The sequence below is a fragment of the Haliotis rufescens genome, unplaced genomic scaffold (genome assembly GCF_023055435.1).
Source record: "Haliotis rufescens isolate VD_foot unplaced genomic scaffold, xgHalRufe1.0.p SCAF_13, whole genome shotgun sequence".
NCBI lineage: Eukaryota > Metazoa > Mollusca > Gastropoda > Lepetellida > Haliotidae > Haliotis > Haliotis rufescens.
Genome location: NW_025963813.1, coordinates 8,473,311 through 8,498,020, shown reverse-complemented (window position 1 = coordinate 8,498,020; position 24,710 = coordinate 8,473,311). Strand labels below are relative to the sequence as shown.

The 24,710-nt window shown below is 39.2% G+C and overlaps 2 protein-coding genes and 1 long non-coding RNA gene across 4 annotated transcripts in view; 2 read left to right on the top strand and 1 right to left on the bottom strand.

The window, feature by feature from the left end:
- The first annotated feature begins 77 nt into the window (after window positions 1-77).
- LOC124149293 (uncharacterized PE-PGRS family protein PE_PGRS54-like) lies at window positions 78-6,848 on the top strand. Its single transcript, XM_046520784.2, has 4 exons — window positions 78-441; window positions 3,205-3,442; window positions 5,063-5,133; window positions 5,332-6,848. Exons 1-4 carry the CDS (start codon window positions 177-179, stop codon window positions 6,846-6,848), a joined length of 2,091 nt encoding a protein of 696 aa, XP_046376740.2. The 5' UTR covers window positions 78-176.
- Window positions 6,849-14,310: 7,462 nt separating this feature from the next.
- LOC124149284 (D-glucuronyl C5-epimerase-like) overlaps window positions 14,311-24,710 on the top strand; it is a 349,514-nt gene continuing 339,114 nt past the window's right edge. For both annotated transcript variants that reach the window (XM_046520755.2, XM_046520758.2), the window contains exon 1: window positions 14,311-14,401. The gene's annotated coding sequence lies outside the window, so the exon portion shown is untranslated. The remainder of the gene's footprint in view (window positions 14,402-24,710) is intronic.
- LOC124149286 lies at window positions 15,562-17,003 on the bottom strand. The gene is made up of 3 exons (XR_006863076.2): window positions 16,515-17,003; window positions 16,077-16,135; window positions 15,562-15,774 (listed from the first exon to the last, which is right to left on the bottom strand). It is a non-coding gene; the product is annotated as an uncharacterized LOC124149286 (long non-coding RNA).

Sequence of the window (24,710 nt, the reverse complement as noted above, 5' to 3'; positions counted from 1 at the left end):
AGCCGGATGTCCTATCCCAGTCGCCCGTGGTACTACTTGATAGCGAGGCTCTCCATGTCAAGGCAACCAGACGACACTGTGCCATCGACGCCTGCATGGCATTTGGAATCTAAACTTACTTTTGAGACGTTTGTTGTTGAATAGGAAGCTCTAGCTACCGTAATATACAAAAAAAAATGAGTAAAACGTGTGAGAAGATCGGAAGTTTTGCAACAATGTTGTTGTTGGGTATACTTACCTATATGGTGTCCGAAGTTTATTCGTTTTCGGATGGTACAGCTTTGACAGCAGGTGCGAACCGGAACATGTTTTGTAATCGTCTGCCGAGAGACAGAATGCCAGTTCACATGACATGCCAGGGACCCTGTCCACCACAGGCGGGACCGGCGCCATTTCGCTTGGAGGTTTATGCCAGTACATATTGGGACGAGCCAATAAGAGGTGAGTGTTTATACTTTGTAAGGGTCATCCTCGCGTGTATATTCAGTGTATTGTATGTCGATTCTAATATGAAAAATACTGTGCACCCATTCACTAATATTTCCTCGTTTCGAGTCCCATTCAAACGTCAGTACGATAAATAAAGTCATCCAATCAAATTACAATCACATGCGAGAGAAATTCTAAGCACGATACTGATAAGAGGAATTGAGATGTGACGTCACTTCCTAAACGAAACCTCGTGGTAGAGATTGGGTCTAGTGTATTAATCTTGAAAGAATGTGTGTATAATACACTGGATAATCGAGGATGTCTTCCCATTTATTTGTCATATTCGTCGCTACGTCGGTTCATTTGATACGTCTAAATTAACAAGCCTTTTCACACAAAACATCGATATGTTGTCGGTTACAAATCGAAATAGGAGGTATCGAATCTGCAGTGAGACAACCTCAAATTATAATAAACCCCCTGAAGGTTTATCCCCTTTATTGAAATGTTTATCATGTTTGATAGAAATCCCAACCTGTGAATTGACAATCCAGTAGGCTCATAATAATGTTGGATATAAACTTTAGGTAAAAATTACCCGCTGATTCAATCCAGTATGTTTATGATAATGTTGGATAAAACCCCAGAATGTAACCGCACCAACGCTATTCATAGACAAGCAATTTCCATATTGTTATATTATTATATTATAGGGTCCCCGAATTCTCTCCATCTTAACCAACTTTTGAATTCTTTTCTCCAATTTGTGAGGGTTGGGTAGCTCAGTGGTTAAAGCGTTCGCTCGTCACGCCGAAGACCCGGGTTCGATTCCCGACATGGGTACAATGTGTGAGGCCCATTTCTGGTGTCCCCCGCCGTGATATTGCTGGAATATTGCTAAAGGCGGCGTAAAACCATACTCACTCACCTTTCTCCAATTGAGGTTTTGTGCCTTCACAATATAATCGAAGGGAAGCATGCTTGTAACGTCATCCATATTACTTTGTGCGATTTTCATCTCCAAGCCATGCGTTCAGTATTTAGATATGTGCGGAAATATTCACAGGTTGATCGCAGTTTGACTGTGATACAGTAAGCGTTTTAAAGACGGGGAAAGTGGATGGTCAAAATAGGCAACTGAGTGACTTCCCTTCTTCATGTATCCGAACCACAAAGTACAGCGGGGGGATTTTAATGAAACGGAAAATTCGCTATACGGTAGTAGGGCGGGATGATATACAGTTATACACATGGGTACTCAAGCAGGTACATGGGTGGGACGTTTTTATTTTGGAGCAGGGCTGTAATTTAGGACACAAAAATACAAACGACCAATTGACATTGTCACCGGCTGACACAACGCGTGAATGCTAATACATGCATCTGACACAAGAAGTTCTGTAACAGAGGACGTTGTGATTTAAGTCAGCGGGACATCAAATATAGGAGTCATATAAGGCAGACCATTTTATTTATTGTTTTACGTATCTTCTGTCTGTCTGAACAATTCTCAGCTGTTGAACTTTGTAAAACCAATAGGATGAAACAAACGGATATTAAAAAAGACAGTTTCAATTCGGCATGACATTTCAGCATGTTCTAATCCGTTAGCATACAAACATTATCGATTCATCAAAGTAGGAGTCAGTCATTGGACATTGTTAAACTCAAACATGCTTATAAAACTGGATAAGTGAATAAGACCAAATGTTTCAGGCCACATCGCCGACCCCTCCCCCGCCTAAACAATGACTCTCCTTCACCCCACAACCTAGTCCCCAGATGTTACTATTTCGTAGTTTTATTCAGATTAGAACAAGTTTAAACTCATATTGTCAAGGAGGACAAGGCAATAATGCGACATGTTGTCTCGTAGTGAAAGCCTTGTTATCGATTTTCTAAACAGAGCTGCGGGCAAAAAGAAAGTGTACACTTGAAAAATGGATTTGACCAAATAAACTCGCCGATACATTGCAAACTTAGGTCCAAAACACAACGTGGGTGTGTACTTTCTTTTGTCCGGCACTGTACATTAGAAATCGGTGGAATTGCCATGTCGTCATTTGACAAAGGTTAGAACAATTAGTACAAGTATAAATAACTTTTCATTATAACTATTATTAAGGGGGACGAAACCCATAAGGCAAGATAATTATAATGTGACGTTTTGCAAAGTGGTGGAAGCGTTGTAATTCAGTGTAGACAAGACTAAAAAGAACGACTCATTCGGAAGATACGTATTAAAGAGTTCGCATATTGTAACTTTCCCATCCCCAGTCAGATCAACCTATCCCCGCATAAATATATCTACGTTATTCGTATGGTATGCTACGGGTAGGGTTGGACATGCTTACCCTTTTCGCGAACAACACCTCGTGTCATCACTACTTGATAGTGGACCCGTGAAGATCCGGGGTAGAATAGGTCTTCAGCAACCCATGCTTGCCGTAAAAGGCGACTATGCTTGTCGTAAAAGGCGACTAACGGGATCGGGTGGTCAGGCTCGTTGACTTGGTTGATGCATGTTATCGCTCCCAATTGCGTGGATCGATGTTCATGATGTCAATCACTGGATTGTCTGGTCCAGACTCGATTATTTACATACCGCCGTCATATAGCTGGAATATTGCTGAGTGCGGCGTTAAACAACAAACAAAACTAATTTTCACAGCTATTTTGCCATTCGCCAAATGGAATCTGTTTCGAGGAATAATTAAGACTTGTTATTCTCTTGCATTGCCGTTTTATATATAAATATGTTACCTTTTCCAGTCGAAATAATAGGAGTCGCTCCGGTAAATGGATTTGTGATATCAGCGTTGAGCAACGAATCCAGCGTCGTTGGATCTTTCGAAGATTCCCCGGACGGGTCTTACACGACGGCCACCTGCAGTTTCCAGAGCCGCATTGAAGGGTTCATGGCCTTCCACACACGGGCTACCACGCAACGATCTGGAGTCCGTCTCCTGTGGAACGGAAACGAGAGACACTATGGAGACATCCAGTTCATGTAAGTACAACTTTACAACAGGCAGGCACAGCAGAGCTAAGATAGATGCGCTCCAAACAGGACTACCAAAATGTAGGCCAAAGAGGCTTACGTTGCCCTCTCCACATACACAATAGGGTGAAGTTGAACAGCGCTGTTTTCGTATCTAACATTATGACATCCAAGTACAAACTAAACTATTCTGATTTAAAGTATGTTATAAAATCTTTAGCACTTCGCCTCTTCGCGAACACCTGGTATTGTCACTATTTGACATGAGTGAGTGAGTTGGGTTTAACGCTGCTTTTAACAGTATTCCATTTATAATCACGGTGTGTCAGCTTAATACGGGAGGAAAGCCCGGAGTGATGCAGGTCTTAGACGTTTACCACTTCGGTGCAATCTCATTAAAATCAGATCTCAAGTTCAAAATCAGTCCGACGTGACCCGTAATGGAATGTCCTCAGATCTTTGTTTAGCGCCAGCGAGAACTTAGATCTCATTTTAATGAGATTGCACTTCGGTGAAACCCACGAGCACGGGTATGGTGCTGACAAACATGGAAACATAACCGGGGCGAACCTGGATTCGAACCCACAATCATAGGTTTCTGGCGTGCCCAAGGGACGCAACTCTGCACAGCGAATCGCGGCGTCTTAGACGACTGGGCCACCCTTACCCCCTATTTGACAGCGACTCATAAACACATTTTTATGATACAGTTGGAATTATACCTTAGACTCTGATTTTAGCAGAGATTTTCTTATCACGGAAAGGGTTTTGTGGCTGTATTATTGAAACTAGGGTCGGGAGCGTTAGAGTGAAACTTTATGACCAACTAATAAAATGTCCACGATAGATAAGATAAGTTTCTGATATATACTACTCGAAAGAAGTTGAAGAACATCCGATTTTTTTTCATATTACTGTGTATTAATTTCAGTCATGTGAGACATCGGGTGTTCTTTAACTTCTTTCGAGTAGTATATGTTTTTTAGGGGCGTGTATGTATCCCTTCTTCGCCCTCTTCGAATAACTATTTGTTATGGTCACAAATAATGTGTAAAGGGTACAAGGTACCCTTTTTTTAAATCAATAAATCAATCTTTATTCATGGTACGTATGAGGCCAAAGGCCTATAGAACAATGTGTGGGGCGTGTTACAAATTCATACATTTTCTTAGTTTCATGGCATGATAAATGAACATTGATAAATTTCTAATAGTTTCTGTACAATCACAAGTCATTAATTTACAAAATTTGTTACCGTTTGGGTTGCGGTAGAAATAGTTATTTAGATATTTTTCTCTTAAATCTTCATACACTGGACATACACATAAAAAGTGATATTCATCTTCAGTACAATCAGGTTTACAAATCCTACAAAGTCTGTGTTCTCTTGCAATACCTTCATATTTGCCTGTTTCAATAAATAGATCATGTGAGCCACAACGGAATCGAGAAAGAGCTGTTCTAAACTTATGTAAATTTACACTTAATAGATATGGTTCTAGTATAATAGTAGTCTTAAATGTAGTGTAGTAGTTTGTTTTTCTAGAACTGGACAAAGAACAATGCCATTTTTGAATGTACATATCTTTTAAAGTCTGTGTTAAATCGTATTGTTTCATTGGGTTTCAGTGCCTGGGTCGTCCTTGATCAATCAACATTCTGGCGTCTTGAGTCACACTGGCTGACCAGTGAAAAATCGGGTATGTAATGAAATAATACACTTTGCTTGTGAGTAAGATGTTGTCATATGCTCTGAGATACGAACTATACAATCACTCGTTTCATCTTACCTACATTTGTCGAGATGATACACATTACGATTCGTGATATTTTTTGTGGTCCAAATATAATTGAATTGCTTTTCCAAAAGTCATTGCTAATTATCCTGTTCTTTTCAGCTGGTGAAAACATTGATATCCATGATCGTTTCTACGATCTTGTAAAGCAGACGTTCGGCGTACTTCCGGTTTTCGATGAGGGAGGCCTTCAAGTGTCCTTCGTGTCACAAGGTACGGAACTCGAGGGCAATGAAACTCTGGCAGCAAACCAAACACTGCTTGCTGCTAATGGAACAGTCAACGGCACATTTATCACAGAGGACGGGGAATTGGTGCCAACTTTGGAGGCCTTTGAGGCAGGCTTCATGAAGAGACTGGAGGGAGGGTATAACCTGGATAGTCCCTTTGATGAGTTTGACAGAGATACTTTCTCTGCTGCAGATTTTGATGTACAGGAATTGGATGAGAGTCATTTTGACGCGTTTAACGGGGCGCCGGTTCCCTCTGATTCGGTTTCTGTGGCGCCAACGAATCCATTCGATATGTTTAACGGCGGAAATAATCCTTTTGGAAATCCTTTTGCCAATCCTTTTGCTAGTCCGTTTGGACCATTTGGTAACAATCCATTTGGTCAAAATATGTTTGGTCAGAACAACGGACAGTTTGGCCCAGGTCAACAATTTAGTCAACAAGGTAATAATAATGGGCCTGGACAGAACGGGCAATTTGGACCTTTCGGTCAGGGTGGACAAGGAATGCCTGGTTTCGGGGGACAAGGAGGACAGGGTATGCCTGGTGGTTTCGGAGGACAAGGAGGACAGGGTATGCCTGGTGGTTTCGGAGGACAAGGAGGACAGGGTATGCCTGGTGGTTTCGGAGGACAAGGAATGCCTGGTTTCGGGGGACAAGGAGGACAGGGTATGCCTGGTGGTTTCGGAGGACAAGGAGGACAGGGTATGCCTGGTGGTTTCGGAGGACAAGGAGGACAGGGTATGCCTGGTGGTTTCGGAGGACAGGGTATGCCTGGTGGTTTCGGAGGACAAGGAGGACAGGGTATGCCTGGTGGTTTCGGAGGACAAGGAGGACCTGGAGGGTTTGGTGGCCAAGGAGGACCTGGTGGTTTCGGAGGACCTGGAGGACCTGGTGGTTTCGGAGGACCAGGAGGACCTGGGGGGTTTGGTGGCCAAGGAGGACCTGGAGGGTTTGGTGGCCAAGGAGGACCTGGAGGGTTTGGTGGCCAGGGAGGACCTGGAGGTCCACCCGGATTTGGAGGTCAAGCTGGCCAAATGTTTGGGGGCGGGGCACAGGGCGGCATGCCAGGTGGCATGCGTGGCGCTGGAGGAATGGGCGGGATGTTTGGAGGTATGGGCGGTCAAGGTGGAATGGGTGGGGCGTTTGGTGGAATGGGTGGGGCAGGACAAGCTGGAATGGGTGGTGGCATGCCAGGTGGTTTGGGTGGATTAGGCGGTGGTATGGGTGGGGCCGGTGGTTTGGGTGGATTAGGCGGTGGTATGGGTGGGGCCGGTGGTTTGGGTGGATTAGGCGGTGGTATGGGTGGTGCCGGTGGTTTGGGAAGAGGAGCGGCTGGTGGCAGTGGTACTAGAGGCTCCGTTTTCTCCCTCCTGGGCAAAAAATAAGCACCGTTGAACCACACACTCGTGCTGAACTGTAAAATCTCCATAACATTTCATCGGAGAATAGCGCCAGCAAACTCTACTGGTGTGCAATCCCCATGGTTTGAGAAGAGATTGTTGCTGATATTACATAGGCATATGGATTATTTGCCTCATCACTATCCTCGATTGTCCAGGGTAATACATCTCTATTCTATTGTGATCAATAATCTGCACCCATTCGCTGCCACATCGTTTCGGAAGTGACGTCACCACCTCTATCGCTCCTCTTCCAACTTAGCACAGCATATCTCTCGCTCGAGTAATATTATTTTTAGCGTCGTGATTTTCGAATATTCGCGAAGCCATGACAGCGAATGGATCCAGGCGTTTATATAGCCTGAAAGTGATCCAAGCATATCTTGTGCATTGATTCCAGTAGGATTCGTCACACTGCTTTTTCAAAATAGTTAGCACTGTTAGTAGATGTGTGACATATATGCTCTGTATCACACAGATGTTATTCAATAAGATCATATAACGTCATCATATTAATTCAACAGTGATAATGTAAGGTAAAATGCATTTTGAATATTTGGTTTCAAGTCATTGTCACTATTATCAATCACCGGACCTTGTTTTCGTCATGTACTAATTGATTAAGGGAAACCTCGTGCTTGTTAACATTGTGATCATATCGAATTATCAGTACTTCGAGATAACCGGAGATATAAGAATAGATAACCCTAAGAGATTCTCTGAGGATATTATTTAGGAGATAAGCATGCTGTATTTGGGGCTGGGTTATCTGTAAATTTAACTACACTGTATTGAATTGAATTGAATTGTCAGAGGTGGCTATGGTGAAAAGAAACCTCCGATTGACCAGTCAGAATCGCGTATTTTCAACTTCATGGTCGAATTCGTCGTAAATGTTTCATCGAGTAATTACAGTTCTGGTTAACGGGGGTTTGCTGTTACTGTGTACATGCCTTTGGCACGACACCAGCGTCATGTTTTGATTGATAGATTACTTAAAAGCCGGGGGCGGGATTTTTGTTGAAGGTAGAATATGCTATAAGACATACACTTTTTGGATCTAGCATTTCAAGTAACCAATTAATTGTTTGGTATAACCTGTGGCAAAAAAAAGTACCTTTCCGCAGCAACCTTCTCACTTTGCCTGCCTAATCAGAATTAAGGATTGAGCCAATCAGATGTCACCTTTCTAAAACAATTCGGCTTAATTTCTTTTCAACCTCGATTCGGAAATCTCGATTTTACCCAAAAAAGAAACTCACTCATTGAAATGCCTTTCGGATTTAGATACCATGAACCTTAGAAACTACAAGGTTATTAAATATCCACAACAATATGATGACCCGGTCTTAACTATTTACATTCGGAACTTGTCATTTTAAGTTTATTTTCGACATACAGAAATGGATATGCTGGTCTGGATGCTTCGCTCAGTCGTACCGAGTATTTAGAAGCCTCTAAGTTGATTGGCGGATTAGAAAGTTCACCTTAAAGAACCTTCCATGCAGGTGTTTTATGTCAAATTTATTTGTGTGGAACTATTATTATGTGAAATGTTCATTTGCATATAGTGTGTATGTTGCCAGTGTTAGATTAATGTGATGTTCAATAGCTAATTGTATTGCATACATAATTCTCATTCTTATTTTCTGTTGATGGATATTTCTGGTTTACACTTGGAATCAGACCAACAACGAACAAACCCCCAGTTTACTCATATATCAATGCATATAACACTAAACGTTATTTCAGAACATGTGAACAAGCAAATGTGTATGTGTCCTCAATGGGCCCTTGATATCGGTACGTCTAGACGGAGGCTTGCTATTTCACGTGACCAATATTTACAACCACTGTTGGTGGATACAGTGTTTCGTAGAATACAGCCGGTCCAATCTCATTAAAATCAGATTTTAGTTCTCGCTACCGCTAAACAAAGATCTGAGGACATCCCATTACGCGTAACGTCAGAACGACCTTTCATCCGACCAATCAGAGCGTCGCTTACCAGATTATGAAAGTGACAGTCGGAATGTGATTTCTAATCATGTGATCTCGAAAACTTTAACACGGGGTATTCCGAACGATAGTTACGGGTTTAACGACTGAATCCATACAATCTAGATCATCTATTAGCCACCCCAGAATGTTCTTTTGTTCAGGTTTAAAATTTGTAATCGAGAATTTGTCAAAATATGTTTCGAAGCGTAGTCACCAATTCGAAATTAGTGCCGTAAAGCATGAGAAATCTGCCTTCTGATTGGCTAAAGTCGACTTCTTGTCAGTTCTTCCATTGGTCGGTCAAAATTCACTCAAGGTCGTTCTGATGTGACCTGTAATGGGATGTCCTCAGATCTTTGTTTAGCGGCAGCGAGAACTATAAGATCTGATTTTAATGAGATTGCAGCCGGTCTGACCTACGACAACAATACGGTTACCATGGCTCACCCTCGATTATCTCCATTATTATATATTATTATATCTCCCTTATATGATGGTGAATATCAGGGAGATATGATAAACTGGATAATCGAGGTTCGTTACATACAATCAGGGCCGAGTTACACAGATTAACTACTGCTGTACAGTTTAGGACTTCTGGGATAGATTTAGAGATACGTGAGAGTTGTAGGCTAAAAACCTTGGTCAGACACAGTTCAAAGACAACTTGTTCACACGTTCTTCCACCAACAAACATATCCTTGTAAAGAGAGACCTCTGGCGAACTGTACGATTAGCGGACATATATAAATGTACCAGTGATGTATTATTCTTTTGTATTATAGAAATAAATGTATGTTTTTCCATTGCGGTTTGGTTGATCATGTGACTGCCTTTCTACAACCACGTGAAGTAAATATAAATTGTCAGATATAATTATATAAATAGCCAGATGAATAAGTAAGACATGCATGGTTTGAAAATGTCATGGACGCTTTTGGAAGTAATAAAGTTATTTACTATCGAATTTCTGTCTTTTTATTTTTAAGCATGTATCTGAAGACTTGCGATAGCCGCAGAAAATCAAAGTTTCGGATTATATCCATTTAATTGTTCGATTTTGGCTTGAGCCCAAAACCTGAAGACATTATCCTTTCTTTTGTACAAGATTCTAAGGAACTTACTCTATAAGTATCCGTACAAAGAGAGAGAGAGATATTGAAGGGTCCAGCAAATGTACCACCAAATCCCTGTCTTAAAGAGTAACCATAATTTGCTTGAATTCTTGTAATCTCTGAAATAAACTAAGTTCAATTTTGTCAAATCATTTGCATATTCCACGCTATATAACACTATTTCAGACTACAAAATTTAGGAAAACGTCATTCCTTGATATATGGGACATCCTTACATCTCTATCTCAAAATAGTGTAATTGTGTGGTAGCCTTGTGGTTAAAGCGGTTGCTCGTCCCGCCGAAGACCCGGGCTCGATTCCCCACATGATATTGCTGGAATATTGCAAAAAGCGCCGTAAAACCATACCCACTCGCTAAGAATCAAAACCTGGGATTGTGGCCAAGATGTTTTACTTCAGGTCAAATTGTCAATAGTGTTACCCACCTCAACTAGATATAAAAGTGGGCAATGAAACCGCCCCATCGTATTTAAATCTATGTATAAAGATTCTTAGGAGAGGAGTCATGACTTCATCTTTCCAACAGTCAACGTACATTCATGTCAAGCAATGTTCCATCAGCTCCAGCCTTTCCTGTCGAAAGAGGCGACTAACGGGATCGGGTGGTCAGGCTCGGTGAACGTTGTTGATGCATGTTGTTGGTTGGTTGGTTGTTGTTTGACGCCGCATTCAGCAATATTCCAGCTATATATGACGACGGCCTGTTAATATTCGGGTTTGGACCAGACAGTCCAGTGATTGACATCATGAGCATCGATCCACGCAATTGGGATCGATGACATGCATCAACCAAGTCAGCGAGCCTGATCACCCGATCCCCTTAGTCGCTTCTTACGACAAGCATGGGTTGCTGAAGACCTCTTCACGGCACGGAAGTTTTGGATAATTTTGATAATTTTAAATAAATGGATAATTTTACAATTTGATGTTATGGTATATGATAATAAGGTTATTATATTGCAGTTTTCACATCGTATCTACTATATAACCTCAAATTATACAATTGCACATTTCCGTTTGAGACCATATAGTGATTAACACGACATAACCTCATAGTTCCACGAGATTCTTTGCCGAATGGTGTAAACACAGCTTTTGGATCTGGAAGCCGAATATGTTTTCCTAATCTCAAAATACCGATCGGCTTAACGCCCAAGCAAGGGTTGTGCGACTTTTTAAATCTGCGTGTTCGTGTATGGATAAAACTGAACTCTGTTGAGGGGATGTGGACGGTGCAATATAGGCATGCACGGGTTTATTGTTCAATCGAGTGGCGGAACTACCAGTGGAGCACCTGGTGTCTTCACAAATTTTCAGTGATCAATTTATACTATTTTGCCTTTTATACACCCAGTGAAGATAACCGAAACTGGTTTTTTTTCTGGTGTTGACATTTTATATTTATCGCCATCTACCGTATTTTCTTGAGTGGTGCGCACCCTCCTCTAGGAAATTCAGTATTTGGGGGGGGGGGGGGGGGGAATCGAATTTTATGCGCAAAAATAAATTACACCGTACCTCTTCAGCGAATTCCGGTAAACGAACGGGTGATAAGATACTTGGTCAGTAAAAAAATGAAATTTGAGATAAGATATCACCTGTTATCACATGTTGATTTACCGTTTAAATAGTATTTTTTGTTCTGCTAGGCATTGTTTTACATCCAGGGATTAAGATTACCTTGTGTATTTTCTCGTAAACTAAGCCGGAAACAGCAATCAGCCGTACACTCGTTTTCTTGGAATCTACCGGGGATTCGGTCAAGACACATCCAATGATATACCTTTAAGGGATTTTAATGCAAGGATCGGCAAAAATTGTATCTGAACCTATTTTTTTATCAGGAATAATATATTCCAATATCTTTAGTTGCAGATTTTACTAAATATATTTAAAATAATAATAAAGTTAAGCTTACCAGCTGATCGCTATTCTACACAGCTGTGACTATTGAAAAAAAAGTGCGCACTATATTCAAGAAAATACGGTAGACATGTGATATATTTTATTCTCAATGAACAACTGACATTTCCAATGTTCAATGTGTTACACTAACATCTGGCGATATTCATGCGAAACAGCTGGCGAATGGCAGGTTATACATTCGGTTTATCTGATGACGTCTATCAACCTATAGTGGTTGATAAGGAATTGACTTTAGCAATAGTAACTGCTTTACAAATCTCGGTATCTGTTTCGTGTGTCGGAATAGTGTCGTAACTGCTTTCGGGCGTCCAGTGCGACCCTAATACAGTTACTAAATGTATTGCCGTTACTGGTCAATTACGCCATGACATTGCCACTCGCCTTGTCCTTACTCCAAGTTGTCTCTATCAGTATTCACATACGCATAATAAAGAAACGCAACACCAGTTTATACTCACATAGTTTTACTTACTCTCAGCCCATCGATCAATACACGACAGGATCAGACCGGTCAGACTCGTCCCTAACTCGGGGAAACTTAGAACGATCGGGATTCGACTCGATCGATTGCAAACCGCGCTCTCTTCTCCTAATGTTGAAGGTATCATTTTATAGTGTTCGAGCCTGGCCTGTCCTTGTCACATGTCATAATACCTCATTTTGATTCGTTAAAAGTTAGATCTGACCATGAACTCATGTGTGTCGTAATCGGAAAAATACAGAAGCCGACGTGCCATATTGCTCATCTCTCTATTGATTTTGTGACACGCATCCGGAAGCTCCAAATGAAATATACCTTGAAACTCTCTATTTGTTTCATTAACTAATGAACGATAGCCAGATACCAATCTAATGATAATTATGAAATGTCCAGAATACACTTGTGATAAATGTGAAATGTCTTTTATCTATTGATTCCTTTCAAACTAAAAGTTCTGTCACAAACTATATCTAATGCAACTCCTCATTGCAGCTATAATGGTTTTATTTGTTATCATTTTCTAATGTTTTTTAGATGCATTTTAACCTTATAACAATAGTGCACTCATTTGCGAGTGGAAATTATCACATCTCCCCAGAGTTGGTCTTTTGGTGTACTGAGAAGTGCCACTTCCTGAAAACATGTTCCATAAATACCTTATATGTCTGAAAAGTCATAATAGATATGCTGAAGCTTTACATTTAACCTTAACCTTTTTAAGTTTACCTGTGAAATAAATACCTAAATGAAAAAAGGTTGTGGTCAAGGTGTATCTAAAGGTCTCACATCTTGCCATTGTAAATGATGTTCTCTGAAGACCGGATGGTGATGTAATTCACCACATATGAACAAGTTGAAGGTGGTTAAGTATGTATGACGTATACAATACCACAACTGTGCGGTTTTTCTAAGGTTGTTCTTCTGTTGAGGTCGAATTACACAGAGTTGGACTCGTGAAGATAAGGTTAGAAGTGGTCTTCTGCAACCCAATCTTGTTGAAAGAGGGATTAACCGATCGGGTGGTCAGGCTCTCTGACTTGGTAAATGCATGTCCCGACTGCGTAGATCGATGATCATGATGTCAATCACTGGATTGTCTGGTCCAGACTCGATTATTTACAGACCGCCGTCATATAGCTGGAATAATGGTGGGTGCAGCGTTAAACAACAAAAAACAAACAAACAAACTTACAGCGCCTGTGGTAATACAGCTTAAATATTGCGGAGTGTTGCGCAAACATCCACTCAATCACTCTGGACGGGGTGCAAAGGAAGCCAAGTTGATGAAACCGCAATTTGTAAAGCAGAGTTGCGTTCCTCAGTCGTGCAAGGATCCGCTGACAACGGGTTCGAGTCTCTGATTACTCTTGGTCAGTTACGACAATATTCGTGCTCGACATTTCCGCCATGCATGTGACCAATGATTAAATAAAGTGTGTGGTTACACTGAAATGAATAAACATTTGCGACCTGAGTCACTTAATTTTGGCTTTCATCGTTCAACAAATTATAACTATACGCCGTAATGCTCTAAAACTAAACTAACCAAACTCACTACTATAAACGATAGGACAGCTTACGCAACTAATAACGAGAACTTTTCTTAGGATTGATCTTTTGCAATTAAATTCAAATAAAACAAGTGTGTTGAGATCAGCTGAAAAGGAAATACACGAATATATTATCTTCTCTAACGTTTAGAAAATAACTCATTTCGATTGATATCACTTCTGATTGCACATGATCTCCACATACAACCATCAACTGCCAAGACACATTAAATATTAAGTCGAGACAAATTCGTAAACTGTAAACAGAAAGGTTTTCGCAGATAGCAAGATTGACTTTAGATTTGGGAACATTTGCACCCGACCCAAACAAAGCCAAGGGAAATAACGCAGGGTACACTTCCGGTCTCCGATGAGTTTGTTTTGAAAGGTAGAATTACGAGCTGTTGGTATTGCATGATCGAGCTATTTTAGAAGACACAATGGGTAAGTACTCACCGACTTCTATTGGTAATATTCAAGGGGTATTTACAATATTTTTCACCTTCAGCTAAACAAAATATACATTTAAAATCTCGTAGTTTCCCAAAAACAAATTGATGACTTGCGGTAAAGCGCACGTGCACTTTCGCGCGAGCTTTGACAGCTGTCAAAGTGTAAACTTTGAATGGATAAACCATTTTATGATCACAAGAACTGTTATCCCAAACGTTGGAAGCAGATATCTAAGTGGCTGGGGCGTTTAGGTTCTCGTCAATGTCATTTTAGTTGAAAATAAGCTAAATAGCTGCTCCAAATAAAATATTGACACGAAAATAAGAATCTTTTCCGTTTTTTCTCTACTCACGATGACCGGGAGTATCTCTGCGGACCGCATTTTATTGTTATTTCAATGTAGCACAAATAATTGCTATTTTTATATTTCTGGGTGAGCCGTCATCCCATTAAGCAAATGATATCAATTATGCCCATGCTCTTTCAGCAAGACCCTGCTGAATGCTGATGAGATGTTTTCTTTGATAAAGAGATAATAGTATAATGATAGAAAACGAGATGGCCATCGTCTTTCCCCATTTCGTGTATGGGTTAAGCTTCAGTATTGAAATCTAGGGACCCAGCGGTAGAAACTAACAGTTTCAGTCCACTAGTCCTTATAATGTTAACATATAGCAATACCTTTAAAAGTTGCAAATTTCTACCAGTCCTTAGGCTACCTTTACTATTGGGCAGTTTGGCAAGGACTATAGGACTTGTGCCAATTTCTAACCCTGGGGACCCCTCAAAGCAGAAAGGGTCGTTCTGAGCATACGTACCCTGGTTATAGGGTCCTGTATAAGCATGGAGGGGACCCGTCTGCAGTATACAAGCATTCTCACATATCCAGTACGACACCCAGATATAGCTGAACCTATACCCAGCAAGGCAAAATCTCACTTTGCAATCACAATTGTACTTTGGGTTTGGGATGAGTATTAGTTTTCTTGTTTTCTTGATCGTTCCAATATTACAGTTTTTTACGGAGATTTATTTTGTGGATTTGATCCATGATTGCTGTGCAGGAAACTCTGATTGTCAGTCACCAATGTTGGGATCAGGATTGTGACATGTATTTGTAATCTGATTTGAGTGGTGGGCTCTGTGACTGGTGTTATTACATTGCAATATTGTACACCTAAAACAGGTTCCAAACATTTGCGTGATCACTTAACACATATTATATAAATAACTTGGTGTATGTATTACGTATTTGTAGCAGGGCAGTGAATGAGCGATGACAAACACACGCTAGGGGTTAGAGACGTTTATTCCGCCAATGGATTTGTCATATATTTATCCATGTAGTATCTAGTATCTACACCCTGAAACATATCAAAGGAATGATAAGTAATATTAACAATATACATAATGCAGTCATCGACATCACAGTATTACAAACCGTTTTACATTACAAACACATCTTATTCATATATAAGTTGTTATACTGTACAATGATCTGCTAACTGATGTAGGAACCAAATAGAATAATTATTCATATATTATCTAAGTGTAAAGAGATTATAAATCTCTTCCAAATTCATACATATACATGACTTTACGGGTGTGACACACTTATGTGTTACGCAAATATAGAAACTGACTATACAAGTTATTATGTGCCTACCCTGTGGGTCAGACTTGGGTGTCTTCCCGACTAGCGCCGCAACTTATAATTCCGGATATCTGAATAAAACATATACTTTTATAACAATGACTAATACAACTATTTACATACACGTTAAAATATTTCTCCGGATCCCGTATAGTACAGACTGTATATTATACAGAACTGATCACAAAACCATTTAAAACATAGCATAGTAAAACAACACATACACTCTTCCTCATACATACAAGAATAAAGAGGCAGAAAAGTGATACATAAGTAATTACCAAAGCTTACAATTTATAAATCTTGTTTACCACATTTACTTAAATAGATTGTAACTGAGAATATGATAATATTAAACACGTTTAGTTAAGTTTAGTACAGGTTTAATATACTGCAACATTTAACTGCAATAACATACAATACAAGTATACACATACATATTAAACTAACCTGATTTTAGATGATTTCACTGGTCAACATGTCTGTGCAGGAAATGTGTGCAGACTGAGAACATGCAGTGAGACAAAGGGTCAACTTTGAGGGTTAGCTTGGCCAATCAATTGAGCACGTCATGGCTTGGGTTTGTTAAGGCTTACAACATGAAGGTCACATTAACTACATTTAATCTATCTTAACTAATGATTAAACATAAAAGTTGAACACTTAAAAGCAGATACTGAAGGTGAATAAAATAAATATGTACAATGTTGTATCTGTCACATATTAACAAAACAAAATGTATCTTGTCAATAAATATTACCAGTTTTTTGTTGGCTATGTATCAATGGTGAACATGAAATACAAGTTTGTTTGTTTGTAGTTTAATGCCACACTCGGCGATATTCCAGCTATATGACGGATCTTCACAGGGCAGTTTCATGATGAGCTGGACAATACATGGTAATAGGCAGTTGTATTTTGATGGATATCCTCCTTCTTTATCATTGAAATTGATCATACCCTATCAATTTCTGGATTTCCAGGTTGAGTTTGAGAATTATACTATGCATTTCTTATGTGTTTGTCCAGATTATTTGTGTGAAAGTATATTTCTCATTGGATGACAGTCGATGCAAGAAACCAGTCTGATAAACGTATCACAATGCAATAAATATGCAAATGAACTTGCAGGAACTGAGTGCTATAAATTAGCTCCTTACATTGATGCAATGCCATTTTGCTTGAAAAACTATTGCTTCATACAGTCAAACACTCTTGTGTCCAAGTTGAAGGGACCTACATAATTACTTCGTGTTATCCAAGGTCAACATAACTGAAAAATAACTTTGTAGCTAACATCTACCAATTGAAGGAATGTCAAGTTAATTATCCATGTTGACACTGTGTTTAGGGGGACACCAAAGTCTTTGGCAATTTGTGATTTAGTTGAGAACCCAGCTCAACTGGCGTCACTGATTCATACTTAGTCTTAATTGAATTTACTGTTAATTCACTTTTTCTAGGCGTAGGAACAGCTGATCTGGTTGTCCTCTCAGTTATACCAGGTCCTTCACGACATTGCTGTCATATTGCTAACCGCTGGGGCTGTTACGATTCAGTTGCATATTCGGTGAATACTTAAAATACTTTTAAGAACATATCATATGCGTAGATTTCTTCAAAGACAACACTCTTATACTATTTAATTTGACAGTAATGTGGTCACTGGTCATTGTTGCATTTGAGCAGATACTAGTACCTGGATAAGTGATGTATATAGATGTATAATATATTAATAATTAACAAACCATGTCAAATAATTTGTGTTGCTTTTGTTTCACTGAAAATAACAAATAATACGTCAGCTGCTGACTTGTTACCCTATGTTCGTGATACGAATTGTATTCCCCTCATAGTGTATTCGTTACAGCCGCACTGTTTGATTTCGATATCTTTCCGTCATGTTATAACACCAGGTTAAGAAAAAGACTATCAAAGCAAATCCTGATCCATAACACGTTCCACAAAATATGGACACAAGATACACACATGACAAGCACATGACTCCATTCACCCTTGACCTTGTTGTTGATCAAATGACCTGTTAATTAAGGATTGACTGTGTATTTTGTTCAATTCATTGAGGTATGAATTGAAAAACTGATGACGTGGATTCTTTCAAATGTTTGCACATCAGTTTTTGATTCATACCTCAATGAACCGAATAAAATACACAGTCAATCCTTATAATTAGATTCGACCACGAAAACATGTGTTATGTACAATATTTTAATTAAAATATGTTATATAAATCAAAGAAGACAAAAATGTTGAGATTAATAAACATTCCAGGTGTAGGAATACATACCGTGGCGTAACATGAATCAGGTGATTTTTTAATTTGTGCACAAAACTTGACACAAATCAGTAGCCAATCAACGGAGAGAAGGATCAAAACAAAATTCATAGGACCTGTCAATCAAGGCAAAAGGCGAGAAGCACTGCAACAGTCAAACTGTAACGAACCGGAACAAATATATGGAGAAGGCTGCTTTTTCAAAGGACATGGTCAGTTACCGCCAGATTCAAACATTAGTTTCATGAGAACGGGAAGACACAGTTGAAAATGTGCGGGTTAGAAATGAAACCCTAAGACATGAAATTTGTGGAACACAGGCGAGCGAGTCTGCACGTTTGCTGTTTCATTCCTTCTCGGCCTTCGGTAGTTTGGACAATGAAAATGCCTGAATTTCGCTCAATATCCTGTGCATAACGATACAGTGGAGCAGAAAGGGAATTCACTTGCCTGTCATCTTGGGATTCACGGACATTCTGTAGTAATAAAAGTAGTCTGCTTAGGTGGGCGTGGCATATTTTTGTACATTCATTAGGAAATGAATGCAATAACTAGTGACCACTTCAGCTGATCAGAATGCAGGAATTACAATGAACACAAAGAAAATTTAATTATTCCCTGATAAACACATCAATTAAACTTTTCGTTACTGACTAGACAATAAGTCTTTGACACACTGAACTCAATGCAGTGGAGATTTCCTTATTAAGTGAAGTGTGATGACTGATGAGTTGTGCCTAGATTGTCTCATCATAGTAAAGTTGTGCTGGAAGTACATGTTTGGAACTGGAAAATAACTTCAAGACAATTGTAACTTAAACACATTTGAATCGACAGGAGGAATACACAGGGACCAAGCTTTAACTTCAAGACAACTGTAACTTAAACACATTAGAATCGACAGGAGGAATACGCAGGGACCAAGCTTTTACTTCAAGACAACCGTAACTTTAACACATTAGAATCGACAGGAGGAATACACAGGGACCAAGCTTTTACTTCAAGACAACCGTAACTTCAACACATAAGATTTGACAGGAGGAATACGCAGGGACCAAGCTATTACTTCAAGACACCCGTAACTTTAACACATTAGAATTGACAGGAGGAATACACAGGGACCAAGCTTTAACTTCAAGACAACCGTAACTTTAACACATTAGATTTGACAGGAGGAATACGCAGGGACCAAGCTTTTACTTTGAGACAACCAGAACTTCCACATATCAAAGTTAAACAAACATGGCCACAAATCATTGGGTACTAAAAATATGGGGTCCCCTCATTTTGCCACCACCTATTGTTTAGAATAGGTGAAGCTGTCATGCATGCTCATTGGGAGAACAATAACAGACAACAGGGGTTGTGTCAATGTTATTAGCTTTACACTTCCACGGAACAGAATTCCACACAACTATTAAAGATAAATGCATTTCCCCAATTTATTTATAACATATTTAGCAGTGTAAATTTCACCATTATGATGGAAATTATTTACTAAGAATTTGATCAATCAAGAAGCTATGATTATGTACCTCTCATGATCATGATTATTTTCTGAATATTATTTCAAATATCATAGAAATGATATTTGTAATTTTAAGTTGGCATTGCTCTCTGTGAATGGCTGACATTTTTCTTTGTATGGCAATAGTGTCTTGCAGTTTCCTTTTTTCCAGTGATTGATGTTGGTATGAAGAATTTCGATTTGTTGCCAACAAATGTCTTAGCCAGGATGGTTATGATATTGTTATTATTGTACATTAATCCAACCTTATGTAAACATATGAGCATGCAATATGGGTCATCTAATGAAGGGACCCTGAAGAGACGATGTGTAGAATACAGCAGTTGTTATTCATAAAAATATGTCCTTCACCTGACATGTCTCGTTTCAGCTATATGCACCTATACACGTCTACCATCTTTAGATGAAATAGTGCGTGAGACACCAAGGGATGTAACGCTTGCTAGAATATAAAGTTTGTCAATCTGGACTGCAGTCTTCATAAAATGGACAAACATTTGAGTCATAATGTTTATACATAAGTTTACAAGATATATTTGGATTTGTTTTTAGTGTTTTATCATGTTTATTTTTGGAACTTGCATAAAGAATTCAGTAACTGTTTTTATTTAATAAATTGCACCTTTACTTTGTGTTCCTTTGCTGTCACCCAGATCTAAATAATTTTTGCTGAAAGAAGCATGAGAGAACTTTATTCTTCTCTCCCGATCACTGGGCCACTAAAAGTGCTGTCCCTCCACACACCAGTGATCGAAGCTGCAGTAAAATCACTGAGACTTTCCTATGTTCACTGAGAAGTTGGTTTCAACTAGGGATGGGACGAGTACAAATTTACTACCTGGGTACCCAACCCCTATTAATCTGACCCAACCTGGGTACCTGCTGTAGGTCTCAAAAGATGGGTCCAAATGTCAGATTGGGAAAAGTTTGACGATCTGGTCAAGCATTCTCTGAAGTTGACTGAAGTTTTATCTTTATGCAAACAGTAACCAATTTCTGAGTGTGGCATTAAACAACAAACAAACAAAACAAAACAAAACCTTGGGGGTCCAAATAATTGTCGCGCCAAGATGGAGTCATAGGGGGTAGATGACCACCACAACAGTACGAGCTTGCTCTGCATACCTGACATGATCTATGCTGCACATTTCAGAGTTTGAAAAAAAGAGTTTAAAATCTGTCCAGATATCCAACGAACGCATTTTTATAGGCAGATAGAGTAATAATAGGATTAATTGCGGACTTCAGTTTGAATTTGTTGATTGTCATTTCCAGTGTTGTAATGCTCGCAGTTTTCTTGTGATTGGGAAAGAACATTGTGCAGAGCTCCAGATAAGCTTTTGGTGTTGTGGGTATTTTACCCATGCATTTTAAAATCATTGGGTATCAGTAATTCTATCTGCGTATTCAAATTTCTGTTACCCACTAGTTTTTACACATGTGGGTATTTAAGTTAAGTTATTTAAAAACACTATTCATCTAGTCCCTACAAACTGGTGTCGTGTGGGTTCGAGAGCTTTATAGGACTAAAAAATACCACGATACTTCTACAAGAAAGTGTGATGGCAAATGATCATGATGTAACTGTCATCGTGGAGTTTGGCAAGGTTGACGGAATGCCCGTTATAATTCAAAATAAGTTGCTGATTTGCTAATCCAATACGCAGGGTTACTTCACAATATTTTGATGATACGCACAAGTTTGATTTTTGTAGCGTATCTGTAATGTTCGTTGCGTATTTGATATGCTTAGATTATATTTTACTGTGTATTTCTGCATTTCTGATGCGTATTTCACACAGATACGCAGCTTATCTGGAGCTCTGTTGTGTCAGTGTACCCTAACTATCTGTCCCAGCCCCAGTTTTAACGTGAGGAAACTTTATATTATAGTCTGAAAGTTCATCAAAATGAAACAAGGTTTTGTGATCGGCAGTCAGTGGCTGGAATAAAAATATGGGACATCAATTCTAAACATGAAACAATGTGTCTCCATGTTTTACATATGATAGGGATTGGGAAAAGGAATGTGACCTTTTATGGCTACTTCAATGGCCTTATGATGAGACATTCATAAAAAAATGAAAGAAAATAATCTTGGGATGAATGGGACACTTTATGCTGCAACAGTGGTTTCATCATTTACAAGTCCTGTATTTATTTCAGTATTTTTTTTGAAGTCTGAACTGGAAAGGGATACGTCTATTCTTTTGCTGTCATAAGTACTTTTGGGTGGTGGGCAAGCTGAGTGGTTAAAGCTTTCGCTCATCATGCCAAAGACATGGTTTCGAATCCCCACATGGGTACAATGTGTGAAGCCCATTTCTGGTGTCCCCTGTTATGATGTTGCAGGAATATTGCCAAAAGCTGGATGAAACCATACTCACTCACTCATGAGTTCTTTAGATACAGTCTGGAGTGAAGGGCAAATAACTCCATTTCAAAATTTGATGCCAGAAAAAGTCCTCATTCTATAAGTCCTTAGGAGGAAAAATATGGTTTTCTGTCATCTTGAACTAACCAGCTCATATTTAAGATGCTGTCGCATCGGTTATGGAGTTCAGCTTTGAATGCAGTCTCATTACATCAGATCTTAGTTCTCACTTCCGCTAAACAAACATCTGAGGACATCCCATTTGGGGTCACGTCAGATCGACCTTTCATCCGACCAATCAGAGCGTCGCTTACCAGATCATGAAAGTGACAGTCGGCAACCTTGAAAACTTTAACACAGGGTATTCCAAATGATAGTGACAGGTTTAACGACTGAATCCATACAATCTAGACCATGTATTAGCCATTCCAGAATGTTCTTTTGTTCAGGTTTCAAATTTTTAATCGAGAATTTGTCAAAATATGTTTCGAAGCGTAATTTCAAATTAGTGCTGTAAAGCATGAGAAATCTGCCTTCTGAGTGGCTAATATCGACTTCTTGTCAGTCATTCCATTGGTCGTTCAAAAGGTCGGTCCTGGGATGTCCTCAGATCTTTGTTTAGCGGTAGCGAGAACTAAGATCTGATTTTAATGAGATTGGCTTTGAATGTGAGATTTTGGTGCAGGTGCTTGTACAATATCAAAGACTAGAGATAAGATACTGGCAGTGCAAAAACATTGCATGGAACGAATAAGGAAGTTGAAATGATAATGTTACCTGGGCCTGTTGCCTTTCAACAATGGATGAATCAGACATTTTATGGCTGCTTCAGAGGTCCCCATCACTGATGATTGATTTGCTGTCTTACTCAAGGGTAATGTCAGAGAAACTGTTTTTGTCTTGATTTGATATTAGGGCGGCTGAGTGGTTTAAACGTTCACTCATCACGCTGAAGACCTGGGTTTGATTCCCGACATGGGTACAAAGTGTGAAGTTCATATCTTGTGTCCCCCGCCTTGATATTGCTGGAATATTGCCAAAAGCGGCGTAAAACCATTCTCACTCTCTCATTTGATTTGATATTAGAATGAACTATTCCTTGAATGAAATGCATGATTCTGTGAATGGTTGCATATTGATGATGAGTCAGCATATGTTTCATTGTGATTATGGATAATAAATCTTACATCTTAACACTGGAACCATTCGGGATATGGGTTAGAATTGGTCAACAGAGCTCTATTGCCGGTCTTAAGAGGTACAGGGACTTGTCTAGGTCTGCTCAGGGCCAATATTCGGCCCCAAGTCTGAAGCAATTGTTAGTAAAAATTCCCACATTGAAGAAATTGCCAAGTTACGTTATTATGGTAAAAACTAATGTTCACAGAAGTGATGCGCAGTTCACTGACGACAGGACCCAAAAAAGAATAGGCTTTGATGTTTACTTTTACAATTTTGAATTGAATGAAATATATATATTAAAATAAATTTACAAAATTATGGGTTTTTTTCTATTTTGTCTGCAAAGGAGACTTATTTTGGAATCCTAGATGTATCCCTGAGGGGACTAAATTGGACTGGCATATTGAAAACCATCATCGTGTCACAATGTTATGTCACTGGTTTGCCTTGTCCAGAGTTGATTATTAACAGACCGGAGGTGTTACCAGCAGGGGTCCGGAAATGGTCAGGAAATGGTCATTTGTGCTGGACATGTCCGATTGGGAATCTCAAATGTCCGGTTTAAAATATTCCTTACCGGACATTTAAATTTTTCTGTCCGGACATTTTACAAGTACATATTATTTCACACAAACTGAGTGAGTTTGTAATGAAAACAATTAGGTTTTGAAATCATGTATATTTACCATGTGTACAATATGATCAATCTTAAGTTTAATTAATGATAGAGAAGACATATGCAATGGAAAATCTAATTAGTATTAAAGATAAACCCACTGAGTTTCATTCCATTCTCTAAGATCCCTTCTCCAATGACAATTTTTTTTTGCTTTTTGTCCTTGTTGCTGCTTTCTGAGATATGGATACACATTTTAGTATTGTTAATGAGCTCAGCCCCATGATAACAAAACACTTCCAAAGGGATTCTAATGTTCAATTGGTCCCTATTATCCAATCAGAGTGTCATGGTAGAATGTAAGTTAGGCAAGGCGTTTTATATTTTTCGGATTATGGACCAGCCGTCAGTAATTTTTTAACCCAACAGATTTCCATATATATTTTTTATCTCGAACCCGAACATGAATAGGCTCCCTTGACAATTGTCTGTGTTGTAAGTGATAGAATTTTTATTGTTACAAGGGTCTTTATCGTCACCAATGGCAGCCTTTTGAGCACAGAATATGTTCATAAAGTATGCCAGAGGCATTCGGCATAAAAAAAAAAATTGCATCTGGCTTCTTCTTTTTTTTTGACTGCCTCCATGGT

What these genes read in the sequence shown, in the direction of transcription:
- LOC124149293 (XM_046520784.2), top strand. Translation starts at nt 177, where the DNA reads ATGAGTAAAACGTGTGAGAAGATCGGAAGTTTTGCAACAATGTTGTTG. An exon ending in TTGGGACGAGCCAATAAGAG is followed by an intron (nt 442 to 3,204) that starts GTGAGTGTTTAT and finishes TACCTTTTCCAG; the next exon opens with TCGAAATAATAGGAGTCGCT. An exon ending in TATGGAGACATCCAGTTCAT is followed by an intron (nt 3,443 to 5,062) that starts GTAAGTACAACT and finishes ATTGGGTTTCAG; the next exon opens with TGCCTGGGTCGTCCTTGATC.